A 23965-nucleotide genomic window follows, 5' to 3' on the forward strand; every position below is an offset into this window, starting at 1 on the left:
AGGTCTCGAACAGTGCAGTAAGCCCGCAAGACTCCCATAGAAGTCTCGTCTGATCGTCTCTAGTGATGTACATCTTGTACAGATCACCCAAACCGTCACAACCGAAACCATGACAACGTGTCCTCCCAACTGTGACACCCCGTCTCACCCTCTCCGAGATATGGTGGACGGGAGAAAAGTACAAGGTCCGCTCATCCCACTCAGGGAGTCGACCAAGCGAAGTGGATGGATCAAATGAAGTTTTGAGAATTCTCGAGCAAGAAACGCGAGCAACAGCAGCAAAAAAGAGGAAGAGAAGGGTATTTAAGGAAAACCCAACTCTAGCGCCAAGCGTCAGACCTTGGCGTCAGTCGATAAGCTTAGCGCTTGGCGCTATCTCCAGCGTCTGGCGCTACAGCCAGATAAGGGGCGCTGACGTTATTTCAGCGGCGCTAGAATGTTCAGCCACTCAATACGGTTGTTCCAATCTTTTTCCAACATATTTTGGGTTCCTTGGTACGCCAGTTAGCCCCTCTAAGCAATTTGACACGATTTTTAGTAATCGGCTTGATTACATAAAGTGATCGACCTGATGAAAGATCGTCTCACTTAGTTTAAAACGCCTAATGATTGGCTCATCGCAAAAGGCACCGACATACTGGTTCATAATTCATTCAGCAAAAGGCACTGACATACAGGTTCAAAGTAGCAAAAGCGCCGATGTACAGGCATAGCGGAAACAAAGTTCAAGCGAGCTTTTAAAAATCGACAAGCGGAGGTCTTCGATAATTTTCTTTGGAATATAATCGCAACAAATGGGGATAGCTTCAAGCGGGGATATCTTCGGCAGCGTTCCCTAGCTTGTGGAGAGTTGTAACAAACAACTGAAGGTGATTTCAAGCGAAGTTGTCTTCGATCGTGTTCCCTAAGATGTGGAAGATGGTAACAAAGCGGAAGAGGATCGTTTCAAGAGAAGCAATCTTCGATAATGTTCCTTGGCTTGTGGAAGATTATCATGACGGAATTGGAAGCAGATACAAGCGTAGCAGTTTTCAAGCGGGATGGCATTCTCTAGCTTGCAGGAGGTCATAAAAACAGTAAAACAGCAGCAAATCGGTTAATTTTAGAGACGTGTGCTCGACGGTGCAAGATACGCGTTTCTTAACTCTTTTATCTGTTTTAACTAACGCTAGTTTTTCAGGTATCGGCGTTACAAGAATGATTTAGGATCGCATAACGTTCTGAATCATTCTCCGTCCCTATCGATACTTTGACTTTTGTTTTCGAAACTTGCGTTTCTCCAAACTCAGTCAAAGTGGGGGCTTCTGTAGACACCCATTTGTGTCTCCCCAAAACCAAACCCGGTGATGAGTACCTTTCGCGTCGAATCATAATCGAATGAAGTGAAAGTGTGGAAAATTTAGTGTTGCGGATAGTTTTAATTCCTTTACTCCTCTCTCTGTTTTTAAAAACCTATTTTAAGAAAACAGCCAATCCAGTTTGGTTGGTCCATGATATGGGTCCAATAATAGTGTAGTTGGACAGGGCTTGAAAGAGCTTTCCAACGATATATTATAAGCCCAATTCCGATGAATATTGAGGAAGTTATGGCCAATTTACTGAACTGGGCCCGGTTTGAGCCTCATATGCGGCCCAATGATCTGGAGGAGGGCCTAATATAGATTTATCATTCCTAATGCAATTAGGAATGGTTTTAGTCTTCTAGATTCTTCTAGAAGGTTCTTTTCATTCCTAATTTAATTAGCATTGACTAATTGACTTTTGTTGACTTTTAGAGTTTTAATTGGAACAAAAGAATGTTTTTAAGGAAAATACGATTTTATCCTCCCGTACGACAATTTCTATCTGATTTTAGAAAACGCGTCAATAATTAAGTTAGCGCCAAACTTCAGCATTAGCGCCTGACGCTAAGCTTGGCGCCTGGCGCTAGCGTTAGCGCCTGGCGCTAATGTCAGCGTCTGGCGCTAATCTGGTTTTACGCGTCAGAACTCTGTTTTCATTTTTTATCTTTTTGGCTGATTTTCTTTATAAATAGCCTTCTAAAAACTTCGTTTTCATTCACCAATTCTCTATATTCATTCACCAACTCTCATCAAGATTCTCTTGATTACTCTCTCTCTCTCTCTTTTCTAAACTAGTTTTTCTCAAATACAAAAATTCCGCATTCGCAAGACTTAGATACACCTAGCCATATTCGAAGTTGCCTTCGCCCTAGACGTGAAAGGTTTAATTTCTGAGGGTTTGGTCCCAAATCTAGTCTAAACTTTCTTAATCTCTATTTCAATTATTTAATTTAATTGTTTTGATTATTATTTTCCTTGAAGTTACTAACGCATGTATTTTGTTATTAGAAAGAGGTACGAGGCATCCAAATAAGTGCTTTAATTGATTTATTGATATTATGATGTAGAAATCATGCTTAGGTTGTTATTATAATTCCTAGTATCATGTCTAGGGTAAATTTAATATCAAGTATGATTATTATGATGCTTCCTATGTTCTTCCTAATATTCATGATTGTTAGTATCATGTTAGAGTTAAAGCTTTGATTTTTATTGTTTAGCGACATGCTAGGGTTTGTTATTAATCTTGTTAGTATCATGCCTAGGATCTTGCTATTATTATTATGCTTTAACGTGATTATTTTAATTATGATTATAATTGTTATAATGTATGATCATGATTATTTATAATTATATATTATTGTATTGATTATTATTATGTTGCTTGATATATATTTATTGTTATTGCTTGATCACGCCTTTTATGCATGTTTAAAGGGAATTTGTACTTGTAATCACGCTTATATAAGATATTTAGTAATCTTATTTAGGGTTTATTTGATTATAATTCAAGTGATCGCCAATAATAGATTTATTTGTGCATTATATTCAACCAACATAGATAAACAGGTTTAGGGTTAATCCTATTGATTGCATGTTAGTCAGAAAGCGCACATGAATACGATCAGAATAAAGTAGAGGCCTATTATTAGGGCAGGTTCAATCTTTTTTAGTTTGGATTTGTACCTTCATCCCCGAACACCAGTCATGGTTCAAGACCTATTGGAGTTAACGATCTCATGGATCGTTAAGGGGTGTAACCTTCACCTCGTGAACGGTTTACAAGTTCCTAAAAAAACTTGTTGGCGACTCTTTTGCTCTATCTTCTTTCCCTTTGGACGCCACTGTACTTGTGTATGATCACAGTGGGGTTCAAGCTAGGGATTAATGCTTGAAATATTCCCTACATGGTGCCATGATTTACTCTTTCTGGAATGTCAGGGGTCTGAATGACCCTTGCAAAGTTGCTTCTGTAAAGAGGCTGCTTTATTCTCATTCAGTAGATGTAATTGGTTTGCTTAAAACAAAAGTTAAACTTAAAAATGTTTCTAGTTATCTAAAGAAGTTTGGCCCTTTTTGGTCATGGGTCTGCAATTATGATTATTCTCCTAAAGGGAGGATTTGGATTGGTTGGAATGCAGATAGAGTTACTGTCAATGTTTTACAGGTTCATGAGCAATTTATTCATTGCACTGTCATTACTAAGGACCTTTCTACTCAGATTCAGCTCACTGTTACCTATGGGCTTCACTCTATTTATGATAGGCTTCCTATGTGGGAGGGTATCAGAAACCTCTCTATTATGCATTCACCTTAGTAATGTGCTGCTGATTTTAACTCTGTGCTTAACTCTTCAGATAGGCTCTATGGTAATGATGTTACTGATTATGAGACTAGAAAATTTTTAGAGTTTTGTTGATGATTTAGATCTTACTGAGGTCAAGAGCAAGGGAGCTTTCTATTCTTGGTCAAATAAGGCTCATACTGGTCCTAGAACTCTTTCTAGGATTGATAGAGTCTTTGGTAACCAATCTTGGTTGGATTCTCATGGTCATGTTGAAACTGTCTACCTTGCTCCTTCTTTATCTGATCATAGCCCTGTTCTTTTGGACATTTGTCCTGCTCCTGCTGGGAAGGGTAGACCATTTAGATTCCTAAACTATATTGCTGAGCATCCTGGCTTTCTTGTTATTGTTTCTCAGGCCTGGTGTTCTGGTTGTTCTGTTTGGCAGAAACTAAAATCTGTGAAGTCTAGTATCAAGTCCCTGAATAACAAGCAGTTTGGTAATATTGGTGAGAAAATTGATCAAGCTCATGTTGAACTTGCTGAGATTCAGAACTTAATGTCTCAGAATACTAATGATCTGGATTTGTATGCTAAAGAATCTGATGCTATTAAGTTTATCAAGCACTGGAATGATATCCAAGAAACTATCTTCAAGAAAAAGTCCAGGATCAATTGGATTAAGCTTGGAGATGGCAATTCTCAATATTTTTTCTCAGTCATGAAGACTAGGCAAGCAAGGAATAGAATTGATTCTATCTTTGACTCTAATTAGGTTTTGCTTAAGGATCTTGATTCTATTTCTCATGAGATTATTTCTTTCTATAAGTCTCTTTTAGGGACTAAGGCTCCTTGGCTGCCTGCTATTGATCTTGGTACTATGTGGAGAGATAAAAAGCTTAGCTCTGCTGCTCAGAGCTGCCTTATTCAGCCTGTCTCTCATACTGAAATTGATGATGCTCTTAAGGGAATTGATAACACAAAGGCTCCTGGTATTGATGGTTTTAACTATTTCTTCTTCAAGAGAGCTTGGCATATTGTAAAAGATGATATTTATGCTACTGTTGTCGATTTCTTTACTAAGGGGACTTTGCCTAAGCAATTGAATTGCACAACTATCACTCTTGTTCCCAAAATCCTTAATGCTTCTCATGTTAAGGATTTTAGGCCCATATCTTGTTGTACTGTGGTTTATAAGCTTATCTCGAAGATTATTACAGTTAGACTTGCTGCTGTCATTGGTAGGGGTGAAAGTAATTCGGATTAAAACTGAACCGAACCGAAAACCAAACCGAATTAGTAATTTGGTTTGGAATTTTTTTAACTCGGATTGGATCGGTTTGGAAAATTTTTAGGGAAATTCTCTTTGGTAAACCTCTAATTTTTACTTTTCTCAGTGGTAAATTGCAAAAATTCTTATTATCTTTGGTAAACCTAAATTATTGGTTACCATTGATAAGTGTTATTTTAATAAAAATTCTTAACTATAGTTAGTTTTTATTTTTTTAATAATTAAATTATTATGAAAATATTTTATTTTAAAATAATAAAATCAAACCGGCCCTTCCCCCACCTAACCTAGCCACCGGCATCCCCTCCCCCTGCCGGCGGCCAGGCCTCGGCCAAAGACGCCCGAGCTCCCCCACAATCGGCCGGCGACGCCCGACCTCCCCCACCCTCATTCGGAGACGCCCAACATCCTCCGCCCCACCTTCTCTCTTTCCCCGCATCTTGAAACGTCCCATTTTACCACCTAACGGCCACCGCCGACCGCAACACTAACCAACCCAAAATCTAACCTCCTTCTCCGACGACTCCCCTCCCCTTTTCGCATGACCCAGGAACCTTTAACCCCACCCAAAACCACCTGAAAATCAATCCCATTTTCTAGGTTTAATTTTGATTCAATACCCTAAATGGGTTTGGGCTTTTTGTGTTTTTGGGTGGGGTTTAGGATTTCTGGGCCGGCGAACAAGGGAGAGGGGTCGTCGGGGAAGAGGGACGATTTTCTGGGTGGTTAGTGCGGTCGGGGAAATGGTACATTTTGAGATGCGTGGAAAGAGAGAAGGTGGAACGGGGGAGGCTATCGCCATTTGGGGTTGGGGGAGGTTGGGCGTCGCCAGGTGGGTGGGGGAGGACGACACACCGGCGATGGTGGGTTGGGCGCCGGCCGTGGGTAGGGGTGGCGGAGAGTTGAAGGAATTGGTGATCTTGATGATGATGATGAGTTAAGTGAGGATATTTTAGGAATTTTTTTTTATTTTAAAAAAATGTTAACCATGGTTAAATATTAACTAAATTGCTTCATTAAGTTCACCATTGAAAAAATATAACAAATTAAAGTTTACCAAGGATAATAAGAATTTTTGCAATTTACCACTGTGAAAAGTAAAAATTAGAGGTTTACCAAACAGAATTTCCTAAAATTTTAAAATATGGATTACGGATTGGATTTGGTTTAGGGTTTAAAAAAACCGAAAACCAAATTACAAACCGAATTTCAACCCAATACTTTAAGCCCAATTTTCTTTTTCAAAGTATCCAACCAATTTCCCCTTTCATATATAAACTAATAAAACTATTCTATTCAAAATATATATATATATATATAAACTAATAAAGAAAAACTCTAATTCTCAATTCTCCTTTCACAATATCTCACTCTCTCACAAAGAATGTAGTTAACAAGAAAAGGTTGAGTGATTGTAGGATTTTTTTGGGTGAAGTTTGGCTTTCGGGTTTGAATGTTGCAAAAGAAGGGAACAAATTTCGGTTTGGATTGGATTCTAATTTGAAAAACCGAATTAATTCGGTTTGATTTGGATTGGGTCGAATTTTAATTCGATTTGGATTCGGATTGAGATTTCTGAAATCGAATTAATTCGGATTGGATTCGGCTTTGGCTATAATCCAAACCGCAAACCGAACTTTCACCCCTAGTCATTGGTGAGGTCATTGATTATGCTCAGGCAGGTTTCATTCCAGGCAAGCACATTGGAGATAACATCCTTCTTGCAACTGAGTTGATTAAAGGCTATGATCGCAAATTTATCTCCCCTAGTTTGTGGTGGGGGTTCTTGATTGCTGTTATGCAGGAGCTTGGTTTCCCTCAAGGGTTTATCAGTTCGATCTAGATCTGTCTTACTTATGTCTCTTATTCTATCCTTATTAATGGTTTTCCTGCCCCTCCCTTTGAAGCTAAAAAAGGTTTAAGACAAGGTGATCCTATGTCTTGTTTCCTCTTTGCTATTGGCATGAAATACCTTTCCAGATGCCTTTACGAGCTTAGGTTAACTCCTTATTTCAATTTCCATCCTAGATGTGAAAAGTTAAGCCTAACTCATATGATGTTTGTTGATGATCTGTTGATGTTCTCTAGAGCTGATAGTGTCTCTGTCAAGCTTCTTTTCCAAGCTTTTTCCAAGTTTTCTGATGCTTCAGGTCTTTCTGCTAACCTTGATAAAAGTGAAGTCTACTTTGGTGGAGTTCCTATTAAAGTTCAGACAGAGCTTAGAGAGCTTCTTGGTGTTTCTCAAGGTTCTATCCCTTTTAGATATCTTGGGGTCCTCCTCTCTTCTAAGAAGCTTACAATTGCTCATTGTAGGCCTCTGGTGGAGAAAGTGATTGCTAGAAATCAAGGATGGATGGCTAAACACCTTTCTTATGCTGGGAGGCTCCAATTGGTTAAAAGTGTGTGTTTGGTATTCAGACATATTAAGCTCAAATCTTCATTTTACCAAAGAAAATTTTGAAAGAGATTGAAGCTAAATTCAGATGTTTCCTTTAGACTGGATCCTCTGATCCTGCTAGGAAATCTTTGGTTGCTTGGAACTATGTCTGTCTTCCTAAAGTTTGTGGTGGCTGGAATTTTCTCTCTTTCCCTGAGTGGAACAAAGCAGCTGTCACTAAGTTGCTTTGGGATATTGCTCACAAGGTTGACAATCTTTGGGTTAAATGGGTCCATATCTACTATTTCAAGCATAAAGATTGTTGGACTGCTCCTATCTCTGCTAAATGCTCTTGGTTCTTGAAGAAAATTTTGAGTTGTAAAGATATTGTGAATGATCAAGGGGGATGGGATGGCTTAATGTAGGGCAATAAAATGAAAATTAAGAAGTTTTATGCTGCTATTAGACCTCAGGTTCCTAAGGTTCCATGGAAAAGGGTTGTTTGTCACAATCTGGCAACCCCTAAGAGTGTTTTCATCTTGTGGCTAGCTTCGTGGAACATACTTGTCACTAAGGATAGGTTGCTGCAATGGCACATATCCTGTGATCCGAAGTGTTTTCTTTGTTTGAAAGACAATGAGAGTGTGCAACACTTATTCTTTGAATGTGAGTACTCTAGGAAGATTTGGAGCAAGGTTTTAAATATCTTACATGTAACTAAACCTGTTCAGCAATTTAATGATGAGATTGAATGGTTGAAGAAAATATGTAGAAGCTCTAGAGTGAAAAACAAAGTAATCCAAGTTGCTTTCACTGAAAGAGTTTATGGCATTTGGATACAGAGGAATGCAGTTTTGTTTACTGGTTATTGTAAATCTGGTGAGGTTTTAGTCATGGATATTATCTTCCATAGTGCTTGTAGATGCCCTACTGGAAACAAGCATCTGATTATGTAGCTTTCTGCTGGTCTGTTTTTGTGTTATGCAGTTCTGCCTGTGCTGTGACAGGTCTTTTTGTTTTGGCAGGTTTGCTGTTTCTGGTTGTCTTGGTGTATAGTCTTGCTGTCTAGCCCTTCTGCTTGTTTTCTTGCAGTTGAATCTAGGGGGACTGTCTGAGTCTTTGTTTCCTGTTTCCTGTCTTTGGCACCCTTCTTAGAAGGTGGCTTGAGTCAGGGAACAGGGCTGTTCTTTCTCTCTATGGTGAACCCTTCCTAGAGTGGCACTATAGAGTTTAGAAACTGTTTGGGGTGTGTTGGCCTTTTGTAAGGCTTGTGTAGTGTGGTGTACAACTTAGCTTTTTGTAAGTTGTATCTTATATTATTTGCTCCTTTTGGTAATAAAATTCCTAATTTACCAAAAAAAAAAAAAAATTATTATCCTTTTGGAATATGCTCAGAATATTACAATCAATCTTATCAAAAATTAATCACTTTAATTATAGATAATTATCAATTTAACAACTTTAAATATGGGTAATATCAAATATAGCAACTTTTGAAAGATTTTATTTTATCCCAAATAAAAGATTTTATCTAAAATAAAACTGATTTTATCCCAAAATAATTTTGTAATTGTCTTCAAATATTTTTAAAAATAATTTTTATTTTTTGAAAAACCGTGTACTGCACAGTTGCTGGCCATCGTTGTTGGCTAGCCGAAGCTAGCCATAATGGTTGGTTGCTTCGCAACAGCCACTGCCGCAAGGCAGCAACACGCAGTAGTAGTGGCAGCCACAGCACCAGCGTGCAACGCTTGCACAGCTGCTGCCAGCCACCTGGACTGCCGCCCTCCCCTCCCTCTTGGACCGACGACCAGGTCGGCAGCAACCGTGGCTGCGCCACCCAGCCGCGGCTACCGGTCTTATTATTATTATTATTATTATTATTATTATTATTATTATTATTATTATTATTATTATTATTATTATTATTATTATTATTATTATTATTATTTTGGTTTTTAATTTAATCAAAATAACTTTTATCAAAATTAAATTAAATCAGTCAAAGTTTTAAAACTAAATCATCATTCAATATTAAAATTAGGGTTCATCATAAAATTAATCCCAATTTAATTCTAACTCTAAAAATTAAATTGATAATCATACAGAAAACATTTTTATGCATAAATCAATCTGATTAAAATTATGAAATATATTTAAAATGAAATCAACCAAAACAAGCATCAAAAATCAGATTTTTAAGGCTTATATGGTTCGAATTTTTAGAATAAATTAGGGTTAGGGTTCGAAAATTTCAAATGAACTAGGGCATAAATCAGTCCTCTTCATGGTTGTTTTGACCAAAGTTGAATCATATTCAATCAATTCCAAAAGTTTAATCACATTAAAATAATAATTGAACCATAATTAAATTAATTTATCCCTCTTAAATTGATTATAAAATTAACATGGAATTCAAGATAATGTATTATTATAATCTAGCGCGTTCATGCAAGAGGCTAATTGATACCACTGTAGGAGTTAATAGGTACTATAATGCGGAAAAACATGAATAATAATCATAAAAGCACCTAATCCCAAGATCGCATGCATAACACACAAGACACATAATCATACCTTTGAAGCGTGAATTCCACATAGCAATTTGACATGCAAATCAAGGAGAGAATAGAGGCCCAAGCGTTGCTCCTCTACTTAGTCCACGAGATTCGAACAAGCCGTCCACTAATACTAGATTGGTTAAGTGAAAGAGGAAAACCACGATCACCACCTTTATGGACAACCGACCACCGCACGAACCACCACCACCACGAACCACCACAACCGGTGCAAGATAGAAAGAGGGAGCCGTGAGAGATAGAGAGGAGTTTGAGAGGGTTTGGTCTCGTGTTTGCTAATAAGGGCTTGATCAAAACTGATCACCGAATTGAAATAATTGCTTACTTAAAACTCTAGGCACCTAGTCTATTTATAATCTTATAATAATCATACTAGGGCACAAAGCCCAAAAACCCTCCTTATTCCTCCCCATGGCCGGCCACCTAGAGTGATGAGGCTCATGATGGGCCTCGTCCTCTAATGCTCGATCCAGGTCCTTTGCGTGACCTTATAGGATCCGTCCAATTGAGCTTTGGCCTATTTTACTAGTCCAAAGGTTCTTAGTACGTCTAGTTATGATAAAACGACAACCCAAATGTCCGAACTTAATTATCTCCGTAATTTGATCCATTTATATATCTAGTAATTGCACACGACAAAGACATAAATCATTCACTTTTAGCTACACATTGATGCCAATCCTACACTCTTGGAGTTAAATTTTTTTTATATTTACTAGATTAGCACTCATGCGATGCACGTTTAGAATAACAGTGCGTTTCTGGTGCGGCTGGCCGCACCATGCGACAAGGTGCCAAATCAGTAAATGACAAAGTAACCTCCACCCCTAGATAAAAGTAACCCCTGACCAATTAACCTCTGACTGACCTAGTAACCCCTTACCGACCTAGTAACCCCCGACCTAGACATTCCTAGTCCGTCCCCTGACTAGCACGCGGCGACCCGCTCTCGCCACGGAAGCAGCTCGAGCAGTCCGCCAACAGCCGACGGGTTCGAGACTGGGACCTTACCCACCACTAAATCCCTCCCCAACCAGACCCACCCAAACACACCCACACCACAACAGCCATAAACTAAAAACACCTAGAAAAAAAAAATCGTTTAAAAAAATTAAATGAACAAATACCTTAAAATTTAATAATGGCTTCAAATTTCACTCTTAATATGGTTAAAAAGGCCAAATTCGGCCATGAAAACTCTAGATCTAGAGTTTTCATGGCTGAATTTAACCTTAAAAACCTCTAGCTTGTAGGATAATGAGAAAGTGGCAGCATGGGTGGAGAATTAATGAGAAACCTCTAGCTAAATTTGGGAATGAGGAGAGAGAAAATGGGTGTAGTTGAATTTGGAAAGGAGGAGAGAGAAAATGGGTGGAGAATTAATGGTGATGCATGATGTGTGGATAAATAGGACAGAGAGAAGAGAAAGAGTGGAGAGAGAAGATTTGTAAATAAAAAACATAATAAAAATTGTGGCTAGTCGTACGGTGTGGCCAGACACATATGAAACTTTGTGTTAGAATAAAAAATTTAATAGGATATAAAATAATTAACTCACAAAATAAGGGTTTCACTACTACAAAAATAAGCAAAGAGACCTGTTGAAACATTCTTTACAAACCTCCTAACAACGAGTCTCTATCTAAGGGGTCTGTCAGATAAACAGACCGCCTGTATGGATGGGGTCTATTTTTAAAAGAAAAAAGACTCGTTATGCAAAACGCCAGGTTTGTTAGATTACTTCTTTTAGAAAAAATTATTAAGGATAAAAGACCCGTTGTAAAAGAAATAGGGTATGTTTGCGGGATAAAACAGACACATTAAAAGAGAAATATGGTCCTTTTAAAAATTAAATTCAGACCCTATATTAAAGATATGGGGATCTCTTTGATTTTATTTTTTAATTCATCAACGTGAAAGATCCGTTCTTCACCTAACAGGTCTGTTAGCATACCTTTAAATTTTTTTTTAAAAAAAAATCAATAAAATATCTAAATGGCTTTTTTTCAACAATTATTTCTTCAATAATTAATTTTCTACCTGCATAATATGTAATTCAATAAAATTTCTTGACAAATAAATTTGTAAACCTACTTCATATATAATTCAATCAATTCAATTGCAAAAAACTCACCCATATAATTTTGTGCCACCCACAATTACACCATTACAAAAAAAAAAAAAAAAAAAAAAAAAAAAAAAAAAAAAAAAAAAACAAACCCTTAACTTTGATTAATTGATGTTCACACTTTAATTATTTTATTAAAAATTATTTTCCCAATATTGAATTTTGAAGGTGAAAAATATGATAAAAATGATGAAACAAACAATTTTAGAGGGAAATATTTTCATGAGAAATTGACATGTGTACCATGGTGATGTAATTAAGCTGTTTTTATTTTAGTTATAGTTATAGACTAGGTTAGAACCCGTGCGATGCACGGTTTATATAAAACCTATTTTTAATTTGTACATTTTAATAATAAATCGCTACTATACATGAATATAAATAAGAATTACGTACATTTTGTAACTTAAAATCTTCTATTTTCATCAAAACTATGATATAGTATATGTTTGAATTCGTCTAATTTATAATTCAATATAGGAGATCGTTTATTAGTGTATGTGTTATTAAAAATTGTTTCAATTTCCTACAATAAATTGATAGGTTTTAGTTGTAATATAGAAGCTTTTAATATTTAAATTTCAAAAATGTTAAATAGGATAACTCTACAAAAATAAAAAATAAAAAATAAAAAATAAATAAATAAATAAAACATGACATCATCATTGCATTTAGGCGGAAAAATTTTTATTAAGAGAATGACACGTGGGCAGTGATGATGTCATTATCTTCTGTTTTAATAATAGTTAATAGATTTTTTTTTTAAACAAAAATTTATTATATTTTTACAGAGAGTTCACTAAGTTAAGCCTCATTTAAGTTTTGTCTTTATGTTTGAAAGTCTCTAGTAGCATGGCCTACCATTCTTTAACCTCTTTTAATATTCGTTGCCGCAAAATCAATTATAGAATATAGCGACACAATTCTCACATTTCTTGATTTTGAACTTGCTTTTATTCTTCTGTTTATTGCATCTTGTATGTCATAAAAGGCATAAAACATTATTTTAACCACTTTAGTTTAAAGAAGTTAAAGGCTTAAAGCAATAGAAGCTTATGCATCAAAAAAGAAATTAAAGGTGATGAACAAAGCTAAATAACTAGTAATAGTTACGTTGAGTTGCTTATTATAAATTGTGGACGTGAAACCATTTTTATAAACTAGTCAAAAACTCAAAACATAGAAGAGAGGCAAAAGTAAGTTAAATTATTAGTGTTAACAATGGAAAATGTGCTTTACTACTAGGTAATATAAGCTTCTTAAATGATGCACGAAACAATGAACTAGAGAGTGGTGGTATTGATGAGTATTTTCTTAGGCAAACTTCCCACAAAAATAACATCCTTCACTTAGCAATTCCACGAGAGCAATTTGAGTTCATACAAGTAGTAGTTTCAAAGGGCTTGATATCTAAACAAGCAATCGATGAGCTGATCAAGCAAACGAACGAAGATGGAAACAACCCTATCCATGTTGCCGCTGAGGTCGGCAACATGGACATTTTTAGACTACTCTATGATATTGTGCACGGAGAGATGGTCCAAGAGGAGAGAAGCGTCGTTGTCACGAAGCAGAACGCAAAGGGCAACACACCGTTACATGCAGCTCTTATTCATGGCAAATATGAGGTTGCTAAATTGTTGATAGAGAACCATCCTAACATGGTCGGTGTTACCAACAAATTCGAAGAGACTCCTCTTCATTTTGCAACAACACACCAACCTATTTTTAACATTGGCAAGTACTCCGTATGTACTTCCATTTATTTGAACTAATTTTGCATCTATAATATTTTGAAAACTCAAAGGGATAACATAATAATGCTATGTGTCACCCCTTAATATGAGGTGGCAACCATGGCATGAATATTTTTCAAAAAGTTGTCATAAGTTTAACCTATTTCATATTTTACATAAATAATTTACCATTTAAGCGCTTTATTATTATTGTGTCTATTTTTTTTTTTGAAACCCTTATTATTGTGTCTATTTAATCACTCTAATAAGAATTACATTGCTATTTAGTAATAGTTAGCTTTATATGCACTGAATTTGTCATATTTTTCAATTAAATGAATAAATGTACTAAATGTTATTTGGTATGATTTTATTTTTAAGTAATTATACAAAAAGTACATATTTAGAGTTTAATTCATAAGATTGCTTGAATTTTCTATTGTTATAGTATCAAACTACTATATTTTCAACCTATTAGGAATATTTTTAAAATACCACCCAAAAATGTATCCATTTTCAAAATAACCACCCCTTAAATTAAAAAACTACTCAAATTACCATCCGTTAAAATTACGGTGGATTTCTGTTATGAGGACCCACCCAACGGCTAGTAACGACTATGTCTAAGCATTATAATCAGCCTTGTTTTCACTCCACCTCTCCCTTGAACCAGTTTATTGAGTACAAGATCAAAAGAAAACAACTAAAAAAAACCAAGAGCTTGTTGTGTGAATTGCCACTACAACCGATCATCTTCTTCCTGTCACCACTAAGAGTCGTTGGGTGGGGCCGACATAAGACAAATCCACCAGAATTTTAAAATGGGTGGTAATCTGAATAGCTTTTTAATTTAAGGGTGGTAAAATAAAATAAAAAATTAAACGGACGGTTATTTTAAAAATGAATACATTTTTTGGTGTTAATTTAAAAAATTTCCTTAAAATTAACTATTTGTTGAATTGTAACAATATATTATAACGACTTGGAACATTGTCCAAGCCAAAAACTACGTTGTCTTCTAAATATCCAAATTTAGACTCGAATGTTGGAGTTCGGCCATGCTAAACTTTTTTAAAATGTTTTTTCATGCCATGAAATGAGAACTTGATAGTAATTATGTTAATCGTTTACTTTGAAATTTTATTATTTATACAATACTATTGAGATAGTTGGAAGGAAAAATATTGGGTAGAACCAATTTACAATAATATCATTGTGAATCTAGGTTAGTTCACATGAGCCGGCCTATATGATATTGAACGTATTGACCCCAATTTTATTATCACATTTATTATTTATTTTGACCAATATAATTTACTAAAATCTTATATTATAGAATACATTAATCCCATTTGACATTTATTAAAACATAATTATTTTTGTTATAACATAAAATATTTTCTTTTTTGACATAATGATATTTTTGATAATATTAGAGTGGCTATGTCCGGAAAGTATTTCGGTTTGACCTTAAATTTCAATTATAAATGTGAGTAGTTTCACGGGGATAAAATATGTAAACAAATGTTTTTAGGAGTATAATTGATTGCACATTATACTTAATAGTTCAAAATGAGAGACAACCCATAGTTAAAAGCCCAAATAAGTAAATAAACATTTTAGAGGGTATAATTGTCTAAAAAAAAGTTATTAATAAGATAAATTTATCTCAAGCTTTGTAAAAAATATTTTAGAGGGTATAAATAGTCCAAACACTATTCATAAGAATTATCTCAAACTTTTTAGAAGGTATATAAGGATAACCACTTTAGATTAGTAAATAATACATGGTTAATCAATTAGCTATTTGATGTTTAATTTTCATGAAATTCATATATAATGCTCTAGAAAATAAAAATGCATGTCAATCTTTTGTTTTAGCCCAGGATTTTCAAAATTTGTTGATGTTACTTTGTAACGACTCAACAGATGTACCAATTGAAAAGAGAAAAGCTACAAGCTCGGCTTATCTTGACACAATAAAACTTCTGTTAGAAAAACAGAGTTGTATTGCATGTTGTCACGATGAAACAGGAGCAACTCCTTTACATAGGGCAGCATCAATCACATCAGCCTACAATCTGCAAATTATTAAACTCATACTTGATCATTGTCCGCAATCTGCGGAATTGCGTGATGCTTCAAGCAGGACAGTCTTACACCTTTTGAAAACGATACCAAGCTATAAAGAAGGCAAAGACTTGCTTAATTTTCCAGAAATCTTTGGCCTCATTAATCATCAAGACCTTGAAGGAAACACGCCATTACATAAGGCTGCAATAAATATGAGCCTTAACATGGTGCGAGCTCTGGTAGATTCATCTGCCAATCAAAGCATTAGAAACAAAGATGGAATCTCTGCTGCATCCTTGATTCACGAACAATTTGAGGTAGGAACCATTATAGCCAATTATTTTGTTATTTTATAATTTACATGAATTTTGATGTGTTGTTTTAGATAAGTCCTTGTAGACCAGTATCTTCATCACATACCTTCCCTAAGTGATGTGGATTTAAATCCTTCAAACTAATAAAGAATCCAAATATCACAATTAGAACCAATTATCCGAACTTGATAGGAAATGCGAACAATTTAAAGAACAACGGACCGCATATGAATTGTAATTCGACCATTCATGGAACGAATTCAAGACTACTCAAATAACTTAGACTACTCCCAGAACTAAGTATTTTGATGAACAAGACTTATACTACTCCTAGAACTAAGTATTGAACGTTCTAATTATCAATTAAAACAACTCCTTAAATTGAAAACTAGCAAAAGATTTGTAAGCAATTAAGCAAAACAAAGTTATAAACTTGTATTGAATTTTCTGGTTGTGTGTGGAAGAAAGGCCACGACCAACCTCTATTTATAGGCTACAATAAAGGATAAACCATGAGCTCCAAGCATAGACCTTAGGCTCCAAACATAAACCTATTAGAAACAGGAAACTTTCCCTTAGCTTGGTCTCCAAGTAAGAAACTAATTAAGATACTTCCTAACAACTTTTAGGAATTCTAACTCAACTAAAATACAAGGAAAATAGAGAAAACTTAAGATGCTTAAACTAAGAAAAACCCTATCAAGTGAAAGGTAAAACCTTAGAAGCAAAACTCTAGAAAAACTAATGTATAAAATTTCCTTCTTCCTTGATAATCAAACAAATGACCCATCCTTGACTTTTCTCTCCAAATTCGAACCCTATTGGACTCAAAATCAATGTAACTATCTCTTCAAAAGAATTTCCCTCTTGATTCACATCACTAAGAATGACCAATTGGATCAAACTATCTATAATTAATATTAAAGTAGTAACCGTTTACATCATCCTTTTCGAAAACTAGACACAAAAAACTTCCCTCCAAAACTATAAATAATGTCATCATGATTTTTTATTTGATTTAATTACAATTTTAATCAGCTATTTTATTATTAGTATCAATTTTCAAAAATAGTATCCATCTAATAATAATAATTTAAATTTTCTTCCTCGCGTACCCCTTTTATTATTCAATTATTATATGAACTCTTAATTTTATTTTTAATATTTGATGCATTATTTATTTCAGGATTTTTTTTTTTTAATTGTGGTATGAAAAAATAAACAAATTTTTTAAAAATTTATTTGTTCATGAGACTAATATATTGACAAAAAAAGTTTGGCTCAGTAGTACGTAAGGATAATCATGCCTTTCAACCTTTAATGTTAGTGGTTTAATCCTCAATAGGGGAACTTTGACGATAATTTCCCTTACCCTTCTCGTAATTGTCCAAGTATCTAGCCTGCATACCTTGTCGGGTTACACTATGAAGGTTCTACTCCGATAGTTAGTGCAGTTTATATTATCTATTTAAAAAAATTTGTGGATTAAACTATAGCTAATAATCTAGCCTAGAGTTACAAGTATTTATTAAATAAAAAAAAGTTTTTTCATTCCATAATTTGTTTTCACGTGGTGGATATTCCTAAATTATCATTGTTGAAACTTATTGTACCCAACTTGTGAGTGTCCCACTTTGGAGAAAGATGAGAGATGTTTCCATTTCATAGGTACAGGAGTTAGTCCTAATATTATCAATTGGTTTTATCATGAAAGCTCCTAAGACTTGTTGTAGACCAACCTATCCTCCTCATCGTTTAATTTGGGGTTGTCCTGGCCCATTTCATACATGGTATCAGAGCCCGGGTTACGGGTCTCTTCAAAACTAGATATTTAATTGCTAATGGATAAAGACCTATCTCGCCATGATGTTCAACCCCTAAGAGGGTTATTGATCGGGCCTTTCCAGTTAGCTTTGAATTTCTAAGGACACTCGCAAGTGAGGGGGAGTGTTGATCCCATTGTAGCCCGAGTTAGTTCCACTTTATAAGGTAGAGGATTTACTCGTACTATTGCCGATGGGTTTTAGTATGTAAACTCCTAAACTTTGTTTTTGTGGACCAAACTCTCATGATCCTTTCGGGTTGCCCAAACCCATTTCATATTGTCTCGAAATTTATCAATCATACAATTATTGACTAAACAAATACTACTTCGGATTGAATGTATGTAAAACTCATATACTTACTTTTTATTCTATTATTTGATGAGCTTTAGATATGGACATATCAAAATGCTAAGGTTCATTTTTAGGATGACTTGTAACAACATACACAACCTACTACCTGCTATATGCTACTTCCTCGGTACTAGATTAGATGACACATTTTGACTTTGTGCACTATACACGTAACTTGCTTTGACTTCGTTTTGTGATTTCATGATGAGAAAAAAAAACATATATAGTCATATAGGATTTTGTTATATTCGTTTCAACATCTATTTTTTAAATATCAAATTTATATATTTTATACTAATATATAATCAAGGATATTTGCATTATAAATAAATTAAAGTATGGATTGGCAAATGTACCTAAATGCATGAAACGTGTCATCTAATATTAAATCGAGGAAGTATTATTGATAACGTTTATAAAATGCTATGCAGCAAACCGTGGAGAAATATCAAATGACATTGGAGGTTTGTGAAGCAATAGACAAAGCAAATATAAACTTTTTAAGGGAAAAATTGCATAATTTTGGAAATAACTTTCTATTCTCAAGAGATTCCAAGAGGAGGAATGTCCTTCATAAATTAATGCACATAAACAACGGAACTCCTGTTATATGTGATGATTTTGTTGATTTCATCCAAGAAGTTGTGGAAAGTTTTCCAACATTAATAAGTCAAGTAGACCTCAACGGAGACACTCCACTACATATCCTTATGCGAAATTCTCCGGACACCTTGATTCGTTCAAATTCAGATGATGATCATACCCTGTCATCATTGTCGGAATTGGACCTTGTGTTGAAGTTATTAGTGTTGTGTTGCACGCGTTTGTTTAGAGATATAGAAGAGGCTAGCTCGAAAGGAGCTCATTATGATCGGCCATGGTTGGTGCAGAACTCAGAAGGCAATACACCCCTTCACGAAGCACTCATTAACAATCTTGCTGAGAAAGTGGTGCAAAAATTGCTAGAGTTTGATATCAATATTGTTGCTAGATTAACAAACAATCTTAAGGAGGCACCTCTTCATCTCATTGCTGGAATGTTCAATAGTAAGTCTCTAATATCTACTTCCTCTGTTTTTTTTTTAATTGACACCTTTTTTTATTATCACACTTGTCAACGCATGTTTTTAAAGCTTAATAACTTCAATTATCAACATTGTAAAATTATAAAAAATAGATATTAATAAAATATACATATACACGATTCAAACAAGTTCCCACTTTATTATATTTTATTTTATCTATGAATCACAAAAGTTGAGTCAAAATATAGTATGTAAATAGTGTAAAAAAGTCAAACGGTATCAACTAAAAAACGGAGAAGTATTATGTCTACTCAAATTAACACCAAAATTGAAATTTTTAAATAAATAAATAAATAAAATAAACTCTATTTTTTTTAGTTGGCCCTTCTCCCTCCCTCTAGCCTCTGCTTTAAATGAAATTTTTTTATTCTATGCACTTTTTCCTATGGAAAAATTCACTTGCACTAATGCAAATGATTTGTAAATAAGAAAAAATGTAGTTTTTAGATACTTGTTGGAATTATTTTAATGTAATAATATAGTTTATTGATATTTAATTGCTGTAATTTTATTGTTGATAATTAAATATTGATCAAAGTTTTCTCCTCAAAAGTTTTGTATTGACGTACGTGATTGGGAGAAACTTTTCAGTTTATCTTACCTTGTGTTTGGATAATAATTTAGACGGGAAAGGAAATAGGAAGAAGGGAAGGAAAAGAAAAGGAGGGGTGCAGTTGAGTAGAGCTCCATTTTCCCTTCAAATCTCTCTAATTTTCAAAAGATAGTGTATATTAAAAGGGAAGGGAATAGATCTCTCACTTTCTCTTCCTTCCCTCCTCTTCCCTTAATCCATTATCCAAACAAAGTGATTTTTCCCCTCCATTTTCTTACCTTTCCTTTATATTCATTTCCTTCCAGCAAACAATGTTAATCACTTCAATTAGTCAATCATTATGGTGAATTGAAGTAATTTTATTTTGATTCTTTTGATAATAATTAACTTGTTTGCGTAGTGGAGGATCTACGGTCGGATAGCACAGTCATAGATGATCTGGCGAAAGCGTATAGTGGAGCGGGCGACATATATGACAGAAATGGTCTAACACCTCTTCTAAGGGCAGCTCAGAGTGGTAATCTGACTACAATTTCAAAATTGCTAAAGCATTTTCCAGAATCAGTGAAGATGCCAGACTTAAAATATGGGCAGACAATGTGGCACCTAATAGTAAAACATTCTGGTTACTCTACTTGGTACCTTATAAAAGTATATACAGAATCAGATTACAAACAGCACCTAATTTTCAAAAATTATGAGGGAAACACACCGTTGCATCTAGCGATTGAAAGTCGACGCTTTGAACATGCAATTTATTTTCTGCAAGATTTGGATTTTGAAATGATGACGAAACTTCTTGAACAAAAGAATGATGCAGGTATGACTCCTAGCGATTTGATAAGATCCACACAAGATATTCCGGATCGGGTATGTTCTTATCATTTCATTATCTACTTCTACAATCATTTTTCATTTAATCTCTATGATTTACTTTTTAATTGTTACAATTAACAAATGCGGATTTTTCTCTTTTTTTTCTTTAAAATTTTTTTAGTACTGATACACGTTTATTTTAATAATATATCTCTCTCATCCCATATTCTCATTCAAACCCAATACTATTTCTCTACTAGATTTAGCATAAAAGCTAACAAGATGATGTTTTTATTTTCCAATGCTCTAAACTCATCTACTATAAGATAACCTAAGATCTATAATTTAATTATTAACAATTAAAAACATAGGAATATAGCAATTGATCCACCCTTTATAATATTTCCATTTCTTATTATTTGTAACAAAAAGTATTATTTTATTATTAAAAACTTATAAGAAATAGTGGAAGTATAAAGTTATAATGGTTTGTTTGAACCCAAGTATAAAGTTATAATTAGCAGCGTGACAACATTTGGCATTCATATCATTGTTTGAACCCATGTGTAATACTTCTTCTGACTTTTTTAAACTTCACCATAGGAGTTGGGTATAAGATTTTTGGTATTGAAAAAAAAGAATGAGAGAGAAATGTGAAAATACAAATATATTTGGTATTCGTAATGTGAATACAAATATTTATTTTCCTAAAATAAAAATGATGCTATAATTGTGATACTTTCTTAAATAACAAGTGGTGCAATATTAAAAAGGAAAATTTGTTCAAAAGGGTCAAGAAAGATGACACTTTTGTTCAAAAAGACCAATTAAGCCAAAGGTTGTTCAAAAGTACCAAATAACACAGTTTGGGTTGTTGAGTGGGACCATGACACATTTTCAGGCAAGTCAACGCCACTCCGGCGCTTACCATCACATGCTAGTCACGTGACTCATTAAGTTGGGTCAAAATTTTTTTTTCTTTTATTTCATTACTCTTCACGAATTCCCCCCAAGAATCACCATTTCCCCCAAATTTTCTAATTATTCTTCTTTCTCTCTCCTTAATGGATGATAAACCCTAGATTAAGAGCAATCTGCAATTGCGCCCTCTTTTTTGCTAACAATTCATCCGGAGTGCAAATGAGGAAAAGCAGAAGTGCAGAACAAGGTATGTGTTGTGATGGTTGTCCTAGATCTTGTTTTTCTGGGATAGGTGATAGCTTTAGTATCAACCTTTTTTTGGTTTTATTCTGGGTTGGAGGTGAAACGGTTTAATGGATTGGTTTTGAAGATAAGGTCAATGTGTTTTGGTTGGTTTGTGGTGGTTAACTGACTTTTTATTTGTGAGAAAACAACGCATATGGTTAAGAGTGTGACAAGAGAGAGAAGAACAAAAATACCTTACCTTTGTTAGCCTATTAAAGTGCTGCTCTGATCTCACCAACCATGGCAGAGCAAAGTTAATGCCTTGAACAGTGAGATTTGAGGAGAGAGAAAGAAGAAGAAATAGGATAAAATGGGGGTAATTAGGAATTTTGGGTGGAATTCGTGGAAATGAGGGGAAAAAAAGAATTTTTTTACACCCAATTTAACGAGTCACGTGCAAAACACGTGACGGTCAACGTCGGAGTCCGGCGTTGACTTGCCTGAAAATAGAACGTGGTTCCACTCAACAATCCAAATTGAGTTATTTGGTCCTTTTGAACAACTTTTGGTTAATTGGTCCTTTTAAACAAAAGCGCCCTCTTTCTTGGTCCTTTTGAACAAATTTTTCTATTGAAAAAGAAAAACAGAGAAAATATTAATTATTTATACAATAAATCACAATATTGTTTATTTTCATCTAAAACTATAGTAACTCAATTCAATTCCTATTGATGCAGTTGGAGAAAATTTTGAGCGCAGACTGTAGATTTGTAGGTTATCGAAGTGTGTATGGTATCGCAACAAAAGATATGAATGAGTATGTAAATACAATTGGTGTAATAGCAGCATTGTTGATGACAGTCACATTCACAGCAGCATTTACTGTTCCGGGTGGAGCAATACAAGACACAGAGGGAAAAAATAAAGGGTCTCCAATTCTTGTGAATGACGCAGCATTTAAAGTTTTTATGGTATTTGACATATTGACAATGAGTCTATCAACAATGGTCTTATTCTTTCTTCTTTGGATCCTGGCTGCAAGGAGTAAGCGACACTCGATGATGTTGTTGGATACTAGCATCCTTTTACTCCTAATATCATTCTACACGACTCTTTTGACTTTCATGGCTGGAGTTTACGCTACCACAATTAATGTTAAACCCTGGATTGCAATCTACACTGTGGTATTATGCTCGTCCTTGTTAGCAATCATGCTAAAAGTTCGCTTTGTCAAGTATCTAGGATATATTGGTCCAATTTTGGCTTTTTACAAAAAAAAAGTATTCATCAAGCTTCAGCAATATTCAATAATTCGTTTTTGGAAGTATGCAATAATTTGGCTTTTTCAACTATGTAAGAAAAAAAATGAGAGCGAAGAATAGTATTTTTTTTTTTATTTTTTTTTATTTTTTTTTATTTTTTTTTTAGGAAAAGCGAAGAATAGTATTGTTTTAGCTTCAATGGTGTCAATATATATACTATAAGTTGGGATATTGGACTTGTATCCCTATTAAACATCTTCAAATGTTTTTCCTTACCTTGCAATAAAATGAGAACTCAATAGCAGTGTTTGAATTAAGGTTTTTTTTTTTTTTTTTTTTTTTTTTTTTTTTTTTTTTTTTTTTTTTTGCATTTTGATGTTATTATTGATACAACAAGCATTTGGTGGAAAAAGAAATTACAAAAAATTGTAACTTTGGAAAAGTATTAAATAAAAAGTTATACTGTAAGCCTTAAATCTATATTCCTAATTACACCATTCTTCCTTTAAGCACTCCAAGGAGTCCATACTCGACCCGAGGTTCCGTCCTTAAACCAAGGTGTGAAAGGTACAAATAACTAAGGTTTTGGCCCAAATCAACTCTACATTTATCTAATTTAATTTCCATTTGATTTATATTTTTTTAGTGAAGTTAATAGCAATTTATTCATGATGTAGCAATTTAAAGGAACGCACGGAATGGGAGTAATTAATTAATTAATTATTTATTTTTATTCTTGTTGCTAGTATCATGGTTAGGTTTATTTATATTTGATTTGACTAACGCTATTATCGTTAAATT

The 23965-nt window shown here is 34.3% G+C and overlaps 1 protein-coding gene across 1 annotated transcript; it reads left to right on the forward strand.

Annotated features, from left to right (window-relative positions):
* The first annotated feature begins 7729 nt into the window (after positions 1-7729).
* Positions 7730-23402, forward strand: LOC145625167 (uncharacterized). Its single transcript, XM_081678242.1, has 7 exons — positions 7730-8213; positions 8303-8320; positions 13248-13739; positions 15668-16128; positions 18734-19349; positions 20341-20810; positions 22640-23402. The coding sequence occupies exons 1-7, from the start codon at positions 7730-7732 to the stop codon at positions 23282-23284; spliced, it is 3186 nt and encodes a 1061-aa protein (XP_081534368.1). The 3' UTR covers positions 23285-23402.
* Positions 23403-23965: the final 563 nt, after the last annotated feature.

Source organism: Chenopodium album, chromosome 3 (assembly GCF_948465745.1).
Source record: "Chenopodium album chromosome 3, dcCheAlbu1.1, whole genome shotgun sequence".
Lineage (NCBI taxonomy): Eukaryota > Viridiplantae > Streptophyta > Magnoliopsida > Caryophyllales > Amaranthaceae > Chenopodium > Chenopodium album.

Excerpts from the sequence above, each read along its gene's own strand:
- LOC145625167 (XM_081678242.1), top strand. The coding sequence starts at position 7,730 with ATGAAAATTAAGAAGTTTTATGCTGCTATTAGACCTCAGGTTCCTAAG. Across the intron at positions 16,129-18,733 it reads TGATTCACGAACAATTTGAG|CAAACCGTGGAGAAATATCA; the intron begins GTAGGAACCATT and ends AATGCTATGCAG. Across the intron at positions 20,811-22,639 it reads CACAAGATATTCCGGATCGG|TTGGAGAAAATTTTGAGCGC; the intron begins GTATGTTCTTAT and ends CTATTGATGCAG.